This window comes from Choristoneura fumiferana, chromosome 5 (genome assembly GCF_025370935.1).
Source record: "Choristoneura fumiferana chromosome 5, NRCan_CFum_1, whole genome shotgun sequence".
Taxonomy (NCBI): Eukaryota; Metazoa; Arthropoda; class Insecta; order Lepidoptera; family Tortricidae; genus Choristoneura; species Choristoneura fumiferana.
The window spans coordinates 21,614,801-21,633,111 of NC_133476.1; the positions used below are offsets into that span (position 1 = coordinate 21,614,801).

Here is an 18,311-nt window from a genome sequence, read left to right on the forward strand (position 1 = left end):
AAAGCTTTTTTTAAAGCTGGGGGGCCTCATTCAGTTTTGCCGCCCCGGGCCTCTGACGGGCTTAGGCCGCCACTGGGGATAATGCAGATTAAGAATGAAATCAAATTTCGGTTTGTACCGATTTTGCAATAAGTTTATTGACTTTTTGTAAAGCCTTAAAATAAGGTGAATATGCGGCCGGCACGAGTCGTGTTGAGTGCCGTGCCGGTCGCAGCTTTAATTTCTCTGTCGCGGCGCGGGCCGGGCGGCGGGAGGGGCGGCGCGCGCGCCGAGCGTCGTCTGTGCCCTTGCCTTAGTTAAATTACTCGTCGATATTTTGACTGAAATTATAATTAAGTAATCACCGTCAACTGTTGAACGCGGAGCGCGGGAGTTACAGTCGAGCTATCCGTCGGCTGGTCGAGTACGCGTTACCTGTGAACTGGGCAGCCTATTGTAATAAATAAACCGTTACTCGTACATAAGTACACGTTATTCGAATATACATAACGTTTAGAAATAATGATACCTAATGTAACGATAACGATACAGATTTTCGTAAAAGACTTTCCGTTTTCTGTCACCGTTTTTATAGACGGATCATAAACAGTGTCGTCGCGCTCTGTTCCTCGCCGGAGCGGCGCCGCCGACCCGTGAGCAAATCGAATACGTAAAATATTAAATGTTAGAGCATAATGACCATGTAACCAAACCAATAGGCCGTGTAGCAATTAGGGGAAATAAATATTGTCAAACCCACGTGCCAAAATCCATTTTTTATAAATGTCTCTGTGGACAGTTTGCTATGTATTACGTAAGTACTACTAAGTTATAAATCATCTAAAACGCAAAAATGTCTAACGAATGATCAGTAACTTTATATAAGAAATGATTATTTTAAATAAACTGCAAAATGTATAAACTTAAAGCTATAAAACTAAGTAACGTATTTTTTTATAGTGTTCTATCTACCTACATATGTTTAGCTTGTACAGACAAGGAACTGAATCACGTACCAGGGTGGAACCTTGTCATAATCAATTTCGCTATTTCTTCGACAAATGTATGACATGTCAACATGACATTAGTAACACAAAGTTTCCATCCTGGTACGTGATTCAGTTTCCTGTCAAGGTACAGTGATGTACGTGTAAATCCCTCAAGTTCTTTGCCATTTAACTGTTTGCGAAATACATAGCAAACAGTTTGTACCTAAAGTTGTTTATTCAAGTGCCAATTAGGTACGCCAGCGTGGCTAGTCCACATTTCCCTCAGAATTGTACCAAAACGATCAACCTCTGTTACATGTTACATCAGTATTATTGTATTATTCAATTATTTTCCAATGTAAGTTGATTCAAGTTGAAGTCTCTGGGTATTGGAAACTCAGGCATACACTCTAGTTCAGATTCACGCTATATTAACACAAATTAATGTTGACGTAAGTTTTATATTGGCAAAAGCACGCAGAGACTTCAAGCGCTGTAATCCTCTAAAATAGCGACAGCTGGCGCAGTCCGCACCAGAGTTATTAGGCTGGCATTCAAATATTGTTAAGATCAAAGGGGACTACTACGGAATTCAAAATTCGAATCATGCCGTTTCTCTCACTCTTCTGTTAATAGTATAAGGGGGTCAGACTGACGTTTAATTTGCGCGTATTAGCTCATTTTTGGGGAAGCGTGCGCGCGTACAGGAGTGGTTTTTTTGAGCATTGAACACACAGACGCGTTCAGTTTAATCTAAAGCGCGTACCTATGTAAAAGCGACCGTATACGCGCAGAAAAAACACTAGTCTGAAACCGCCCTTAGCTTGAATCAAACGGCACGATCTACGCAGAGGGCCTACTCCAAAATTCGAAATCCCTCTCTCTCTCGTATTGAATATAATAGTGTCAGAGGGACGGAACGACACGAAATTCGATTTTCGGAGTAGCCACACTGTTCGAAAATCGAACTTCGTAGTATAAGGCGAGGAACTAGTGTGAACGGAACCATAGGGTATGTTTGTGAGCGTGTTCCTGTTAAAACCCACCACACTGGCCCATGTGCCCCAGGCCCATGCCCGACCCAGCTTGTGCCCCTGATGCGGGCTGCCACCGGCCCCGGCGAGCTGGGCCCCATACTACAAAGTGCAAAATCCGAACTTCGTATCTTGCTAACGCTTACTTAATACGGTAGTGAGAGGGACAGCACGATACTAACTTCGATTTTCGAATTCAGTAGTAGCCCCCGTCTCGTTGCGCGGACAGAGATCCCGCGGCTCGCGCTGTCCGACACTTATTTTTGTACCCGGATACAACGCCCAAGGCAGTTCCAGTTTGTGTTTGTATGAAAACGACGTAAGTATCCGTGAAAACTTCACTGCCAATAATTTAAAATAAAAATATTGGAAATGATTTTAAGACTTTCATTTCATTATTCTAAGTGTAACCTTGTCGCATAATTTTTGTTAATCCTAGTCCAAGAATCTTATAAAGGTGCGTTTCTAGCGGCGAGGCGAGATGAGGCGGGGCGGGAAGATAGTTGAATTTTTTATGACAAAATTTAATTTCTCTCCTATAGCGCATCTTCGGGGGGAACGAACAGTATGGATTGGCGAAGATGTGCTGTAGAATTAAATTTTTTGTTATTGTAATAATGAACCGTATTGCCGTGTACAGTCGAACAAATGTGCTACTAATGTCATGTTGACATCTCATACTTTTGTCAAGGAAACCATACTGAAATTGATTATTAAAAGGTTCCACCCTGGGTCATGATTCAATTTGTTCGACTGTACACACACAGTGTTCATTAACACTGCAACAAAAATACGCTTTCCTTCGAGTCCTTCCTTAAATACATCATTCCGCAGCATCGAAAGTTTTCCAAGTCCCTGCTCGTCAATAATGCGGATAAATAACAATTTATGATTAAGAAATATATGAAAACAAATGTTAGTATTAACAAAGTTATGAATACAATACAATACAAAGACTCTTAATATAATAATATTGGCGTTATGAATTAGAATTTATTAGGAGTTTAAATCGTTAGTATAAGAAAATATATGAAAACCAGTATGAACAAGTATGATTAGTGATATTATGAATTCCGATGATTATGAGTTTCGATCGTTAGTATTAAAAAAAATATGAAGAGTGATTGTGAGTGTAAAATGGTTTGAAAAACATTTCCGGACTTCCGATAATAGGACTTAAAATGTTATGTGAAAAAATGCGCACCCCATGTGTCAAAAAAATCACAGCGAAACTGATTATGAAAACGTGATTCAGTTTCCTTGACTGTAGGTACGTAACACTAAAATATACCTATCCATTACATGATCACGAGGTGTTTGCAGACGGTATGGTCTGTAGCAAAGCTCTAATATCTGAGCTATATAAGGACCTACTTACAGTTGACGTTTTGTTCCTGCCTAAATCCTAGTTATATCTTTTAATTTTTAGATTTAGAAGTAGAAAAGGGGTAGCTACAGTTATACTCGTAGCTAAAGCAACGCAAAAAATAGTCTAAATGTTCAGTTTCTATTTGCGGATTTCAATGTTGATATGTTCTTATACCTATCAAGATTTCCATAGTTGTCCATGGTTCAATAAAAATCCATATTTCCATCAAAATCAACTTGTTGTTTGAGGGACAAAAAGTTCACTTTAGAATAGTAATGTACATACCTAGGTAAATTAATGAAATCAAATCAGCTGAATGATTTTATCAGAAATAAGCAAAAAATATTGTAGTAAAAACAAGTAAGTATTGTAAATATTTCCTCAGAATGATCTTGTAGACGCGAGTGGTCGTTCGCGCTTCACGCTTCACAGCTCCCCCTCCCCCCCTGCCCTCGCTTCAAGCGTGAATAACTAACGCCCTAAGTTCAAGTGGACACGCAGACGTCTTCAACTTTGCTCTGTCTGAAAATAAGTGAGGAGTTGGTGCAACTTTCGCTTTGTCGCTAAATAGGATGCGATTTTAATTCATCATCATCGTCATATCAGCGGTAGGACGTCCACTGTAGGACAAAGGCCTCACCTGTAGACCTCCAGTTGCTACGGAAAATATTTACATTTAGCGCGTGAGTGACTGAGAGCGCCGCCGGCCGCCGAGCGAGCAAGAAAGGGAAGTAGGCAAGGAGCGGCAAAATATTAAAAAATAATAAAAAAATACTAAATGTAAATATTTTCAAAATTGCTTTCTTGGGGTTGGATATGAGGCTATTACATAATCATTTTAGGTATACAGGATGATTCCGGGGCCATGAGCAAGAGTGAAAGGGGTGATGGGGAGATTCACACTGAGCAACTTTAACTATGAGACAAAACACGAAATTTGTTGTGTTTTAATAATAATAATAATATCATGGGACACTTGACACCAATTGACCTAGTCCCAAACTAAGTAAAGCTTGTACTATGGATACTAGGCAACGGATAAACATACTTATATAGATAAATACATACTTAAATACATATTAAACATCCAAGAGCCGAGAACAAACATTCGTATTATTCATACGATAGGTTTCAGAACAAAAAAAAATATCCCATACAAAAAAAGATTACGTCATAACACCTCTCCTTTTAGTTTTTTTTTTCGTGCTACGGGTCAAATTGATTCGTATGGCCTAAAGATCAATCGTTCCGATTTTCATGCTTTTAACACCATTTATTTGCAGCACCATTTTTGGCGTACCTGCGTCTGGTAATACCGCATGCCTGCGTAATGCCGTGTACCTGCGTAATACGTAATGGCGTAATGCGTAATTGGTCACTAAATAAGAACTACTCCGATTTGAATCAACGTTGTTTATTATATAAAAAATCGGTCAAGTATGAGTCCAAACTGGGCCCGCGTGGGAACTATGGCCTAAGCCCTCTTGTTCCGAGAGGAGACCTGTGCCCAGCAGTAGGACGTATATAGGCTGGGATGGGATGGTATGGATGGTACGAGTCGGACTCGTACATGAAGGGTTCCGTAAACAGTTCAGTAAAAGTTTTCTTAAAATTCTTCTAATATAAGTTTTTTGTGCTGACTGTACTTTATGCCCCTTGGTTACCAAAGTACTCGTAAAGAGAAATCAAACGAGTCCAAACTCGATGCAGTCGTGTCGTTTATCACAGTTCCTATGGTCACCCTCTAGTTTTATCATCAAATCAACTCCATGTCATAATAATATTGCATTGTCATCGGATTTATACATGCGTGTAAAATTTCAGCTCAATCGGTTGAAGATATCCACTTCAAATTTGAGTTGAAGGATTCCACCCGAGCAAACATAGTTAGTTACATTACATTGCAAGTAAATATAATGCTTGTAATAAGTTTTTGTTAAAAATTTCATTTTTAATACAAGCTTTTTTTGCTGACTGCACTTTTTTTCACTGTCCATGTACTTGCTTTTTCATCTAAACTACATTTCGTACCAAATTTCAAGCCGGTACTATTAACTATTGAGGAGTTCCCTCCAACAGAGACGATCTCGTAGGACCACCATGATGTCACTACCGGATTATTGTATTGTCACCAAATTTACATAAGTATGCCAAATTTCAAGTCGATCGGACCACTGGAAATGGATCAAATTTAGCTTCCAAGATACCCAAACACACAATAGTTATTTGTGTCACAAGGGAGCAAAAATTTACGGCAAGGGCGTACATTGAATCCAAAATGTAGCGAAGGATTCTACAATAGAATCCTGAGCGTAATGAGGGATTCAAGTGTTAACGCCCAAGATGAAAATAATTGCTCCCGAGTGGATACAATTTTCACCCGAGCATTAAGAAACTTGAAAAAAATAATTCTAAATATTATTAAAGATCAACCAGCATAGAAAATGGTTACAATTATCAACTTCAAAAATGGCATTTGCAATAAAACACTTAGAAAAGCCTTGAACAGAAAAGTTGCACTTTGCTCCCTCTCGCCAGGAAGGAAATAGTTATTTGTCAACAAGAGAGCAAAGTTTTTTTTGTTGCGAGTGTTGATTTTGAATCCGAGTACGAAGGATTCTAAATTGAATCACGAGCCGAGTATTCTATTAGACTGAGATCAGCAGGATTGAAATACACAGATGCAAAAAACTTTGGTCTCGTGTGACCATACATTTTTCACCTCAGCCGGAACATATTTAAATGTAACATAAGAATAAAACCACATATACCTATACATATACCTGTTTACAAACAAACACATTTTTTAAAATAGAATCCGATTATTATCAAATATAATAATACATTTAAGACCATAAAAAGAGTCCAGTAGCTAAATACAAATCGCATACTCATAACATGCAATCTTAACTTCTTGTACTAATGTCACACTTATTTTTAATACTGCAAAAAGCCTCATCTCGGGGTAATTGAAAAGGTTGACAATTAAACCTTTAAATATGATTTTTATTAAGATTTCTATTACATAAACATAAATAGATTTGTTAAAAAATCATTCAATTTAACAAATAATAATTACACTGTAGAGGCAGTATACGGAATTCTTTTATAAAAAAAAACAAGAGAAGCGTTTCGTGCAACGAGTTGCATACTTTATTAAAAGATCGGGAAATTTTACATTTTGGAAATATTTCGATATATTTAATACCAAAAATTTAATTTAAGTTTGTAATCGACAAATTTGATCATATCTCTTGCTTTTTTCGAGTTGAAGTGAAATGACAGATCAAAATAAAGTTCAAATATTTGTAATTCAGTGAGTAGACCCAACACTGTATCAGCATTTAGGTTACTTTGTCTCACGGAGTGAGCAAAATGCGATTTTGCTCACTGATTTCTCATAGCAAAACCTGCCTGTTTGAGGTGCTGAGGTGAAAAGTTACTTTTTTGAAAGAGACTTGTGAAAACAAATAAATCTATATATCTATACCTACTAATATTATAAAGAGAAAAGATTTGCATTTTGGATTTTTGTATATTTGTATTTTTTTGGATGTTTGTTACGAATTAACTCAAAAACTACTAGACAGATTTAAAAAAAAAAACACTATTTATATGAAGTCCGTGATACACACGAACGCACCCAGACATAAAAGTTTGATTTGAAGGATACTTTTTCCTCGTATAATTGCCCTCGTAGTGGCGTTTATCAAGGCTTTAAGGCTATCTTTTTGTATTTTTGTGCTTATAAACAGATGAGACTAGAAGTGTTTCAGTACTTTTTTTACTTCCGACATACGAGGGGATATTTAATGTTTTTAACGTAATGAGCATTTTTTTCTTCTGAGACGTAAACTATTAAAGTTTTGAAATAGACCAGGATTACATCGAACAAAAATTATTACTTCATATATATATAAACTAGGGAACGTTAGTATACGTAGTCTCTGGAAATGTGGTTTACACGAGTCGAGGTGGTTAATGCCACATAAAGATCTAATGCATTTTTTCTACGCCCTAAATACCATTTCTCTGTTAGTTGAGTTAGCCCAGAATATGATACCGTATCTGAGTGTTGATGTAACATAGGCATGGTATGCGGTTAACACCACTGACTCGTTAACAACCTTTCTGAGATTGTATAAAGCATAGGAAAATTGATTTAGCTTTTTACATATAGTGTCAGTTTGATCGTGCCACGTATTTACGTGTAATGTAATGGTGTGTGTAAAGTTCCCAATCTGCACTGGGCCCACGTGAGAATGAGAACTACGACCCAAGCTATCTCATTCTAAGAGGAGGCCTGTGCCCAGCAGTGGGACTAACATAGGCTAGGATGATGATAATGATCCCGTAAACATGTAAACTCCAGCTCAAAAAGCGTAGTTATTCCTCTATAAAATAGGAAACCTAAACCTGCGGGCGTCAAAGGACCGAGAACTCTTCGGAAAAATCCATTACGTGGGGCAATCACGGCGATTCGCGAGCGCACGGGGAGGGCAAACACGCCCACCGCGACGCCTCGATTGAGCCGGTATTGCCCCCCTACACTCACTGTGCCAGTTTGCTAGTTTGGTTGGAGTTACGTTTGAGATTTTATCCAAGAGCGCTAGACTATGTTTTAATGCCCAAAAGAAAGTGTTTGTAAGTAGCCTTCTAATGCGTCTAAAACAAGTGATTATTTTTATTGTACCTTGTCATTTTAACGTCATGTTTGAAAAGCCATACGAATTTAATTGAAAAGCAGTACGATTATTTATTAAGTTTACCTAATTCGTCAGCGAACAGTATCGAGTATTTATTTTAAAAATATTCATTCATATCTACGCCTTCGAGGTTGTTGCAACTACCCGCTGTACATAATTGTAGGTTGAATGCACTTATAACCCTAAACTTGGCAAAGTGAGTCAAGTGTACTGAATACAGCCTCGTTGGATTCTTGTAGAGCTAACAAAATTAACTTTAAAAAAATACAAAAAGATGATCGGCAGCCGCGGCGGCGGTGCGCAGCGCCTCGCGCGCACAACGCACGCTCTGCGCCAGCTCCAACGCTCGATCGAAATTTAAGTTCCCGATACTCTCCGCGAATAACTTTTCCTTCTCCTTGATGTCCTCTAAGCCTAAAACGAACCGATCCCATAATGCCGTTTCGAGTTCCGTCGAGACGAATCCACAACATTGTGCTAAACTTCGCACTCGCGCTGCCCATTCGGCCAAGTCTTCTCCGGGGCGCTGTTTATGCCTTATGGAATTTATAACGTTCAGAAATGAACTCTTCTTAGCTACGAAATGTCTATCGAGTATTTCGATCAAATTTTTATACAACACGGAATCCAGGTCCGCCGGGAATGCCAAACTTCTTACAACCCGGTAGGTGTCCTCCACCATTGCCGTCAGGAGTAATGCCCGTCGCTTGTTACCGCCTTGGTCCGAGGTGTCGTTAATATCATTTGCAGTGCAAAATTGGTGAAACCGACTTTTAAAAATGGACCATTCCTGTACCCGATGATCAAACGAGTGTGCGATGTGCTACGAGTGTGCGATGTGCTACGATTGTCGCGATGTGCTACGAGTGTCGCGAAGTGCTACGAGCGTCTTGGTGCGCTACAACTTTAATGATGTGCTACGAGTGTGCGATGTGCTACGTGTGTGCGATGTGCTACGATTGTCGCGATCTGCTACGAGGGTCTTGGTGTGCTACAACTAATTTCGCTACGAGTGTGCGATATGCTACGACTGTCGCGATTTCCTACGAGCGTCTTGGTGTGCTACAAAGTCTACAACTATAATTGTGCTACGAGTGTGCAATGTGCTACGAGTATCGCGATGTGCTACGAGCGTCTTGGTGTGCCACAACTTTAATTGTGCTACGAGTGTGCGATGTGCTACGGGTATCGCGATGTGCTACGAGCGTCTGGGTGTGCTACAACTTTAATTGTGCTACGAGTGTGCAATGTGCTACGAGTATTGCGATGTGCTACGAGCGTCTTGTTGTGCTACAACTATAATTGTGCTACGAGCGTCTTGCATGGTGTGCTAAAACTTAAATTTTGCTACGAGTGTGCAATGTGCTACGAGTATTGCGATGTGCTACGAGCATCTGGGTGTGCTAAAATTTTAAGTGCTACAAGTGTGCGATGTGCTACGAGGTGATGTGTCGATCGATACTATCAATAGCTTTGGACTATCGATAGTCGTATCGATATACTAACCGATGTTCATGGTCAACTATCGCTAATCGAACTATCGATAGATCGGCGTCACTCGTCTAACCATTAGGCAATGGGCCCATTCCATAATAAATTACTAGCTAATAATATACTGAGCGGAAAAAATCTGGCCCTCAAATGTATGCAATAACAGCTAATTTTGTATGTAGAGTGGGTCAATTTTTGTACCGCTGAGTATATTAGTGAATCGCTAATACTATTAGCTTTTTGTTATGCGATCGGGCCCTGGTCGTCATAAGTCTCGCTACCCCCGATTGCACTAAAATGAAACAACGTGTACTATTTTATCTTTATGTATTCAAGACCGTCGTTTTAGACGGGGTTGCCGTGGGAGCAGTTCTGGAGACGCTGCAGCGCGCGCTTCTCGGCTGCCGTCATCTTGTCTAGCACGGCCTGCAGCTCTGGCCACGGCTCGTACCTCTGGTTCACGATGATAATCTTGTGCGGCTTTGGGTTGCGAAGGTCCATCGTGCGGGAGATACTGTTCAGGTTGTGAGTCGTGAACACCGCATCTACCTGCACGCAGTCACAACGTTTTTCAAAAATCATTCAACTCAAGCGGGGCTGGGCATAATTAATTTAATTCATCATTCTATTTTAAGCAGCAATAGTTAGACCAATAGTATCTTAGAAAAATTAACTTCATTTGAACTGTTGAATATTCCCTTCAACATAAAGGAAATCCAAAATACCACTAACTTTTGCGCACTACTGAATTCAACCATAGAATCGGTAATAATCTTGTCTTGTAGGAAATAGGAGTATTTTTTTTATTCGGCTGGATGGCAAACGAGCAAGTGGGTCTCCTGATGGTAAGAGATCACCACCGCCCATAAACAACTGCAACACCAAGGGTATTGCGGAAGCGTTGCCAACCTAGAGGCGTAAGGTATGCTATTTTAGTTCTTTTCGGATTCATCAAGAGCCAATGAAAATACAACTAACCTTATGCATTGAGGCCCACAAAAATGCACCAACCATCAAGCTCATCGTAAAGGCGGTGCAAAAGGCTAGCGGGATGATCTCCCAGTACACGCGTAACGCATAACCCAGCTTCAGTTTGTTGGGGATGGGGACATCGTACTGGTTTGGAGGGATATAGTCCGAGTAGCAGCGGACAGGCTGGCCTTGGTGCCCCTTGCCTGCGAGTCGGAGCACCTGTGGTGCGCGCGTCGAGAGACACGGCGTCACATAGTTCAGAGGTCGGATGAACTTAGAAAACATACCTATTATACCTGTAAAAGGATGTGAATATTTTAAAGGGTTTCGGTTGGTTACGACATAGTAGTGTCAATTTTGGCAGGTTCGCCGTTTGAACGGTTGATTTTTTCCTTTTTCTAGGCGTTAATGGTGATTGGGAATATTGTAGAAAAAAAGGAGGAATTACTTTTCCGTTTATTTAAGATCAATTACAGGGGAAAGTATTGAATAAATTACTTACTAATATTTTCGGATCAATTTGAATTTCAATATCTGGGATAAGAATATTTTCATAGCTATTACTTACTGGCAGGTTTAAGCAATGTTAATGACGAAAGAACCCGATTGAATATTGATTTATAAATGAAATTCAAAAGTCAAACGCATATTTTAATAAAATAAAATTAAGTTTAAGCGCAATCATTTTGTCATCTTTTCAGGCAATATCGAGGGCAAAATGGAAATTATATTGCACAATGACGCCCGCTATCGATAGATTTTAATATTTTTAAACATCTAAGGTACATTAGTGTAGTTGACGTTATTGTTTTATTATAGTAAGGAATTGCAGAATTACGCTGCGTGCGTTAGGGTTGTGTGTGATCGTCAATTATTGGCAGGCGCCGCCGGGCCGAGCCACTGGCATGCCCCTGCGCACCCCGCGCCGCCGCATCTCGCCGCGCACCGTCAGACGGTATCGGGCGATCCGGAACTTCTTTCGGAAAACGCTCGGTGAGAACTAAATAATTCCATACCTAATGCAATGTTCATACAACTGCCGCTACTATAGGTACACCATTACAAGGCGCGGTTGTGTGACCTCACCGACGTCACCATGTACAATTAAGAGCATTAAGTTCTGCACATCGCCTTAATTTTCAATTAATCAAATAACTCCTGTGTGAGGTCTCTTATCGACACGCAGTCACGCCGCAATTCATTTTCAGGCAGCGTCGCATCGCAGCCGGACATCAATATAAATTCCAGTATAGCTGTCAACGTGACTCATTTGAAACACAAGATAGTAGGAATTGAACATCAGCTCGATGAAGTCAGTAAGCATTGCCGCGAGTTAGCCAGTATCGACAATATTTCCAGAATAACGACCGAAAACTCGATACCAACAGAGGATAATAGAGCCAGTACTGCCCAAATAGAAAGAGCCCCGTCTACCAGAGATTCAGTCGACAATGAAGCCAGATTACTTTATAAAACACCAGGAAGTCAATTTGAAAAACTAGATAACGACACACTTCCCAAGTTGCATAATGAATGTAGCGAAAGAGACCGGCGATCAGGTGATAGCATGAATTTCGAAGTATACCAGACTCAGGTTTCTAAAGGCAGGACGAAGAAGAATAAACGTGATATTCACTATGATAACGATTACGGTGAAGGCAGTCCGAACTTACGCAAGAATAGAATCCAGCCGGAACTCAAGGCCTCGCAGGCTTTTTATACCAGCAGTAGCCACTCGGATGATACGCCCAGGACTGAACACCCTATCACGCCGTCAGACTACCCAATACGCGGCAGAAAGGAATCATGGCTGGAAGATCAATTCCCTGGTCGATCCCCTACTCGGGATAGAGATGAAGAGCTGGGTGCAAGACATAAGGACAGAACCCCGCGCAATAAATCAAAGAGCCCCCCCAGAGCTCGAGAGAGCAAACATGGAAAGAGCAAACGGCATAAATCGGTCTGCCCCGAGTTAGATCAAGATTATATTGCCGATATAATAAAACGGCAATACAAACCTATGACGATGTTCGGCCGAAGAGAATCGGAATTTAGTCAAATGTCTACACCTGTTTGCCGTGACCAGGACACGTATGGCGTGCCAGAGAACGTGGTGGACGGTCACGAGCCGTGCTCGTGCTGCGAGCGGGGCCCGGCGCGCTGCCGGCACGGCTGCCACGAGGTCAGCGACCTGCACAGCCTGTGCGACGCGCGCGCCTACAGCTCGCGCCGCCGCGCGCGCTCCATGCATCGCCGCCATTACGTGGACCCTTACAACGACTCCAGTCTCTACGACATCGTCCCAGTCAAAGAAAGATCAAGTCCGAAGTCTAGAAGAAAATTTGTCGAAGATATGACGCACTATGAGCACTATAGAGAAGTTCCTCCTTCGCCGAAATCGCAAAGACCTCGCTTAAACCTTCGAGCGCAGAAATTCAATAATTACGAAGATTTTACTGGGCACAAGACTCGGAGGAAACGATCGCCGTACCAGCAACGGAGACGATGCGATGAAGACTATAGCGATGACTCATCGGACGAAACCGTTCTGAACGAAATCAACGCAATCTACCCAAAATTACCAAACCATACTAAAAATGCTCAAATACAAGAGGACATGGAAAAGATGAGTAATTGTCATTACGGTACGCACGCGAGCAAAATGAACGCTAACCTGAACGATGCGTTGAAAAAAACACAAGAAATCGATTTAAGCAATGATAAAACTGACAAAGCTTTGTGTGAAATAAAAGACATCCTTCAAAGTTTTCTTCAAGAAATAAAGAAAGATACCGCCGGATTCCATTGTGATAAAGTGAGCGATGTCGATGATAAAGCAAACGAAAAACCTCAAGAAGAATGTCAACAGGACGCTGCGAAGGTGACTACGAGCGTTATCCCGGGCAGCACACACAACGGCTTTAACAACGCCGGCGCCGGGCAGTGCGGCATGCCGTACGTGCCCAGCTTCACCAACCCGTGCTGCTACCCGCTGATGCCGGTCTGTCCCGTCAACTGCGTGCAGAGCGGCTTTGTCATGCCCAGCACCAGCTACACCTGTCAGAACTGCACGAGCCAAAAGGAACCTAATTGTGCCTGCGGAAAAGAAAACAACACATTCGAGGACGATGCCTCGAAAAAACAGAGTGAAACCGAAAATCTTATAAGAGAGATATACAAGTACGTCGCCCAAATTCCTAGTGCGAAAAAGGAGTCCTCTGGGACCAGTAAAGCCTACTCTCCGAGGGAAAATCCGCAAGTCGTGCTGGCGTCCCGGAACGCCGGCAAGACTTCGAACGCTTCCAAGCTGGACGCGAATGTCGGCACGCCGCCGCTGAAGTGCTACTCCAAAAGCTGCGAGGCGCTGGGCCCGCGTCTCTCCGACAACTACTATTCGCGCACCAACGCCAGCTTCTCCGACACCATACTCGAGAAAATGAGCGTGGAAATCACCTCTCGGTCTAAGACCCCCTCTGAAGCCGGCGAACCCCCCGTAGAGGAAAAGGTAACTCAAGTACTGTGATCATTGCGATTTGTTAGTATTGACAATGTCAACTGTACGAAACAGAAAAAAACAAGCGGGAAGTGTCATGGTAATACGTCCCAATTACTACAGATTCCGTTGTCGCTGGACGTTCCTACAGCCGTTTTGATATACACTACGACATTTTGGCGATTGCTGATGCAATAACTCCTAATTTAAAAATGTAATAACTTGTGAGTCGTCTATATAATTTCAAGTTCTCGATGATGGCATAACGCCAAAAGTGGAATGGATCATGCGATTGCACACCGCATAGTATTCAGTAGCTAGACTTGATAGATAGCTGGTACATTAATAGTATATCTACCATCTTACAGATGTAGTTTAAAAATCCAAGACAATATTATTTCAATCTGTTGATATTCAGCTTTCGACAAGTTCTAATTTTTGATACAAAGAGCACATGCAATGGGCGGATATTTAATCTAAAATAAAACTTATTGAGCTTTTGATTTGTTCATTTTTGGTTGAATTCTTTTAAATAATCAATTTTAGGTAAAAAATACAATCACAGACACTGGCATAAGGAATCACCTCATATTCAGAATAGATTTTTCCTCGACTCTCTCATCGTTCTTGCACTCCGAAATGGTTCAATAAAGCACGGTTTTAATGAAACTTTGCATATTGTAGGACAAATGCTGTGGCGCGGGGCTGCATTCATAGACACTGCTACGTGAATTCAATCATAGATTTAAAAGAACAGATGCATTTCTTTGCCGGGCAAGCCGCGCTACCTTGCCATTTCCTCTTGTTTTTCTGTTTCGTGGTGAACTCTTTCAATTTCTGATGCTTAATACATTTTTGTCTTACAGAAAAAAGCAAGCAGATTTGCTAATGTCATGCGCTCGTTCGGATTGCTTAAGAAACGCAAAAAGAACAAAGAGGTCATAACAGAACTTAGCGAAAGCGAAAAAACAATCGAAGTGGACGTACTGCCCAGGCACGCTGGTCCACCTTTTAGGCAGGAGGTTTCGAACTACATGATGTACGGGCAAGAATATTACCAGCAGCCCCCCATACCGCCTTTCGGGCCGCAACGACACCCGCGGGCGCACTCCCCCCGTTACGATTACCGGTACCCTCCGTACGACCCTCGAAGGGCAGCATTTTCCAATGCAGGGATGAACGACATGTATGATACATATCGTGAACGTCAGCATGAGTCGCCTCCGTACTACCCCGGCATGCACCCTCAAGCTTCAGCGCCTCCCTACACCAGCTCCTATGAAACTCCATGCTCCCACAATCTGCAGCCGCAAATTCCTCTGTGTCTTAAAGAAATCGAAGTAAGAAGCACGGGGACGCAGAGTGAAAGGAAAATGCCTTTCTTTAAAAAGTTTTCCCAAAAAAAGAAGCAGTCTGCCACTTTCTTGATGCAAGAGGAGCAAAACAACGTTGCCGCCGCGCAGGCCACGCAAAACAAGCCAAAAATGTTTAGTTGGAAGCAACTACAGGCGAAAGCTAGCAAGACCGCGTATGACCTTGAGCCAATCGAGTACTCGTTGAAAACTCAGAAAAAACTAGCAGAAGGTGACATTAAGTTGCGTGACGCATTACTGGCTAAATTATTGAAAAGGAAGAATCCGTTCTCTCGAAAGAATATGCTCATGCGCACCCTGATGGCAGGCAAGGAGTCGGCTGGCTGGAACGGACCGGGCGTCCTCCAGAAGACCGGGGCCATACGCTCGCCCAAGATGTTCATGTGATCGGCCCACAAGTGCTGTTGTAAAATGTGTGCAAATTCAAATGTGTATGTGAAATTATATTGTGCATTGTCTGTTTTTGAAAACGTTTACCGACTGTTCATAAATGCATATTTACAAAAAGAATAGTATACTCGGTTTGGATAGGTATTTAACTAAATGTAAACAAAACAACGTCAATTGGTGTCTTAAATATTGAAATTCTCCCATTAAACTATCTAAATCAATACATTTCTGAATTGAAATACACTAGTCTAGTTTGTATTACAATGATGAGTAAAATGTTTAAAAACCTTGAATGTACCAAATCTGGCAGCTGAAGTTTGTTTACATTTAGTTAATTACCTATCGAAACCAAGTATAAATCCTTATTTATTTTCTTATTCCTTGTTCACAGTTCCAGAGTCATTACTTAACCCTTAATAAGGTAGAGGCGATTTAGCGACCACTTGCATTGAGTTGGAAACTGAACCTTATTAATATCATAATACGTTACAGTTTCCATTGTATTTATTGAAAACAAACACACACACACACACGCACGCAAGCACGCACGCACGCACGCACGCACACACACGCACACACAAACACACACAAACATCACACCTGTATTCCCAAATAGGGTAGGCAAAGCACACGAAACGTTATCGCTTCGGAGCCACTTTTAGCAATTTTAGGTTTTAAGTTTGACAAAAACGTGACTCAAACGCTACAATAGTGACAGGTTGCTAGCCTGTCGCCTACGGTATACCTTAACCTATACCCTCAGTCTCCTCTTACGACATCCACGGAAGAAATGGAGAGGTGTTATTCTAACCCGACACCACACGGGGTCAAAAAATACGACGGTGCGATGGACGATACGGGGTATTGAATAACAAAAAATGGAACCGACTTCAAAAACCTTGTAAATAATTGTCTACTAGTTTGTAGTCGGTGCCTCAGCACGAGCCAGCAGGAGTGGAACTATAGTCATCTACCTCACCTACATATGTATTTGGCTTTAATCACTTCTGCTGGCTCGTGCTGAGGCACCGACTTCAAACTAGTAGAAAATTATTTTCAAGGTTTTTGAAGTCGGTTCCATTTTTTGTAAAAAAAAAACATAGTTTTTAGTGATTTGTAGGCAACGTGCATGTCAAAACGATTCCATTAAGCTCAAACACGGCATAGTTATATTATTTTATAACAGAGTACCGGTACCCACGGTCTTCATCATCAGGTCCAGTTCACCAAATGATACTTTCTGAAAGTAAATACTTAACTTGGTGTTAAAAATGCCAAAATCGCTATAGATGTGCTTTAAAAATTCGAGGGTTGCCCTCGATTTCTCTTGGATTCCATCATCATATCCTGACTTGGTGTCAATGGGAAGTATGTCCTTTAGCACTAAAAAATAATTTTGAATTTCGGTCCAAAATTGGCGGAGTTATCGCTTTTATTTATGTTTCATTGCTGTTATAAATAAATTATTTTCTTTCTTTCTTTCTTTCTAACAAACATACAAAAAATATATACAGATATATACACCCGAATTGAGAACCTCCTACTTTTCTTGAAGTCGGTTGAAAATACAACTAGCTTTCAAAATATTCTTCGACAGGTATGTATTCGGTAGCTGCTTTTGATTCTGTGGTAGTATGCTCTCCAAAAAATGGGGGGGGGGGCGTTAAATTAAACATAACCATCGAAATCTTCGTGGTCAGCATAAAATAGATAGCCTTTATAGGCAAATCTATAAAATCCCTCTATCGCCGGAGCTTGTTCACCATGAACTTATACTATACCTATTATAGGTGTAAAGTCTTGTTGTTCTCTCCCCTCTAAAATATCTCCACTACGTTTTGTGGCGTCATTTGACACCTTATTGCGACAGTGGTGGTAATGGCAATTCCGCTGTTGAAGGGAAGCCCTCCCGACCTCACCGCCTCAGGTCAACTCACCAGTGGGTGCACGGGGAATTCCTATTTACCCATCCACCCACTGCAGGTAAGGATCTAAGTAAGGGCCCGAACTGGATGCCAGCAGCGGGCAGCGGCGCAGCAAGCGTATCCTGTTCATTGCGCGGCCGAGACGCTCGCCTGCAGCAATCAGCATACGTAATGAAAAGAAAACTTTCACCGCTCCGTTGCCCGCCGAATTACTCACTGGCGTCCACTTTGCGGCTTAAGGAGCCCCAGGAACCCTAGACACATGCTTTCACCAACCACTGATATAGTTCGGATATCTATTATGTGCTTTGAGTACCTAGGCAGCATGCAGCAGGGTAGGCAGCGCTAGTGCTAGTGAGCGAGACGGTACGATACGAAATTCGACTATCAAATTTCGAAGTAGTCCCCCAGCCCCTAAGGCAGGACACACGTATGTTTTCTGAATGTGGAAAATTGTGGAATACGGAATACATAATACATAAAGGTGCTCAAACACGAACCAAATTTAAAAAGGTATGCACAAAGATACGTAGACTAAGCATCGTAGAAGAAATATGATACTGGGACACTGGCCCAAGTCAATCACTCAC

At 41.5% G+C, this 18,311-nt stretch overlaps 2 protein-coding genes across 2 annotated transcripts; one reads left to right on the forward strand and one right to left on the reverse strand.

The window, feature by feature from the left end:
* Positions 1-9,878: 9,878 nt before the first annotated feature.
* On the reverse strand, positions 9,879-10,920 carry LOC141428414 (uncharacterized). The gene is made up of 2 exons (XM_074088405.1): positions 10,547-10,920; positions 9,879-10,117 (listed from the first exon to the last, which is right to left on the reverse strand). The coding sequence occupies exons 1-2, from the start codon at positions 10,823-10,825 to the stop codon at positions 9,914-9,916; spliced, it is 483 nt and encodes a 160-aa protein (XP_073944506.1). The 5' UTR covers positions 10,826-10,920; the 3' UTR covers positions 9,879-9,913.
* Positions 10,921-11,149: 229 nt separating this feature from the next.
* On the forward strand, positions 11,150-15,922 carry LOC141428397 (uncharacterized). Its single transcript, XM_074088383.1, has 4 exons — positions 11,150-11,322; positions 11,422-11,533; positions 11,749-14,045; positions 14,900-15,922. The coding sequence occupies exons 2-4, from the start codon at positions 11,446-11,448 to the stop codon at positions 15,791-15,793; spliced, it is 3,279 nt and encodes a 1,092-aa protein (XP_073944484.1). The 5' UTR covers positions 11,150-11,322; positions 11,422-11,445; the 3' UTR covers positions 15,794-15,922.
* The last annotated feature ends 2,389 nt before the right edge of the window (positions 15,923-18,311 follow it).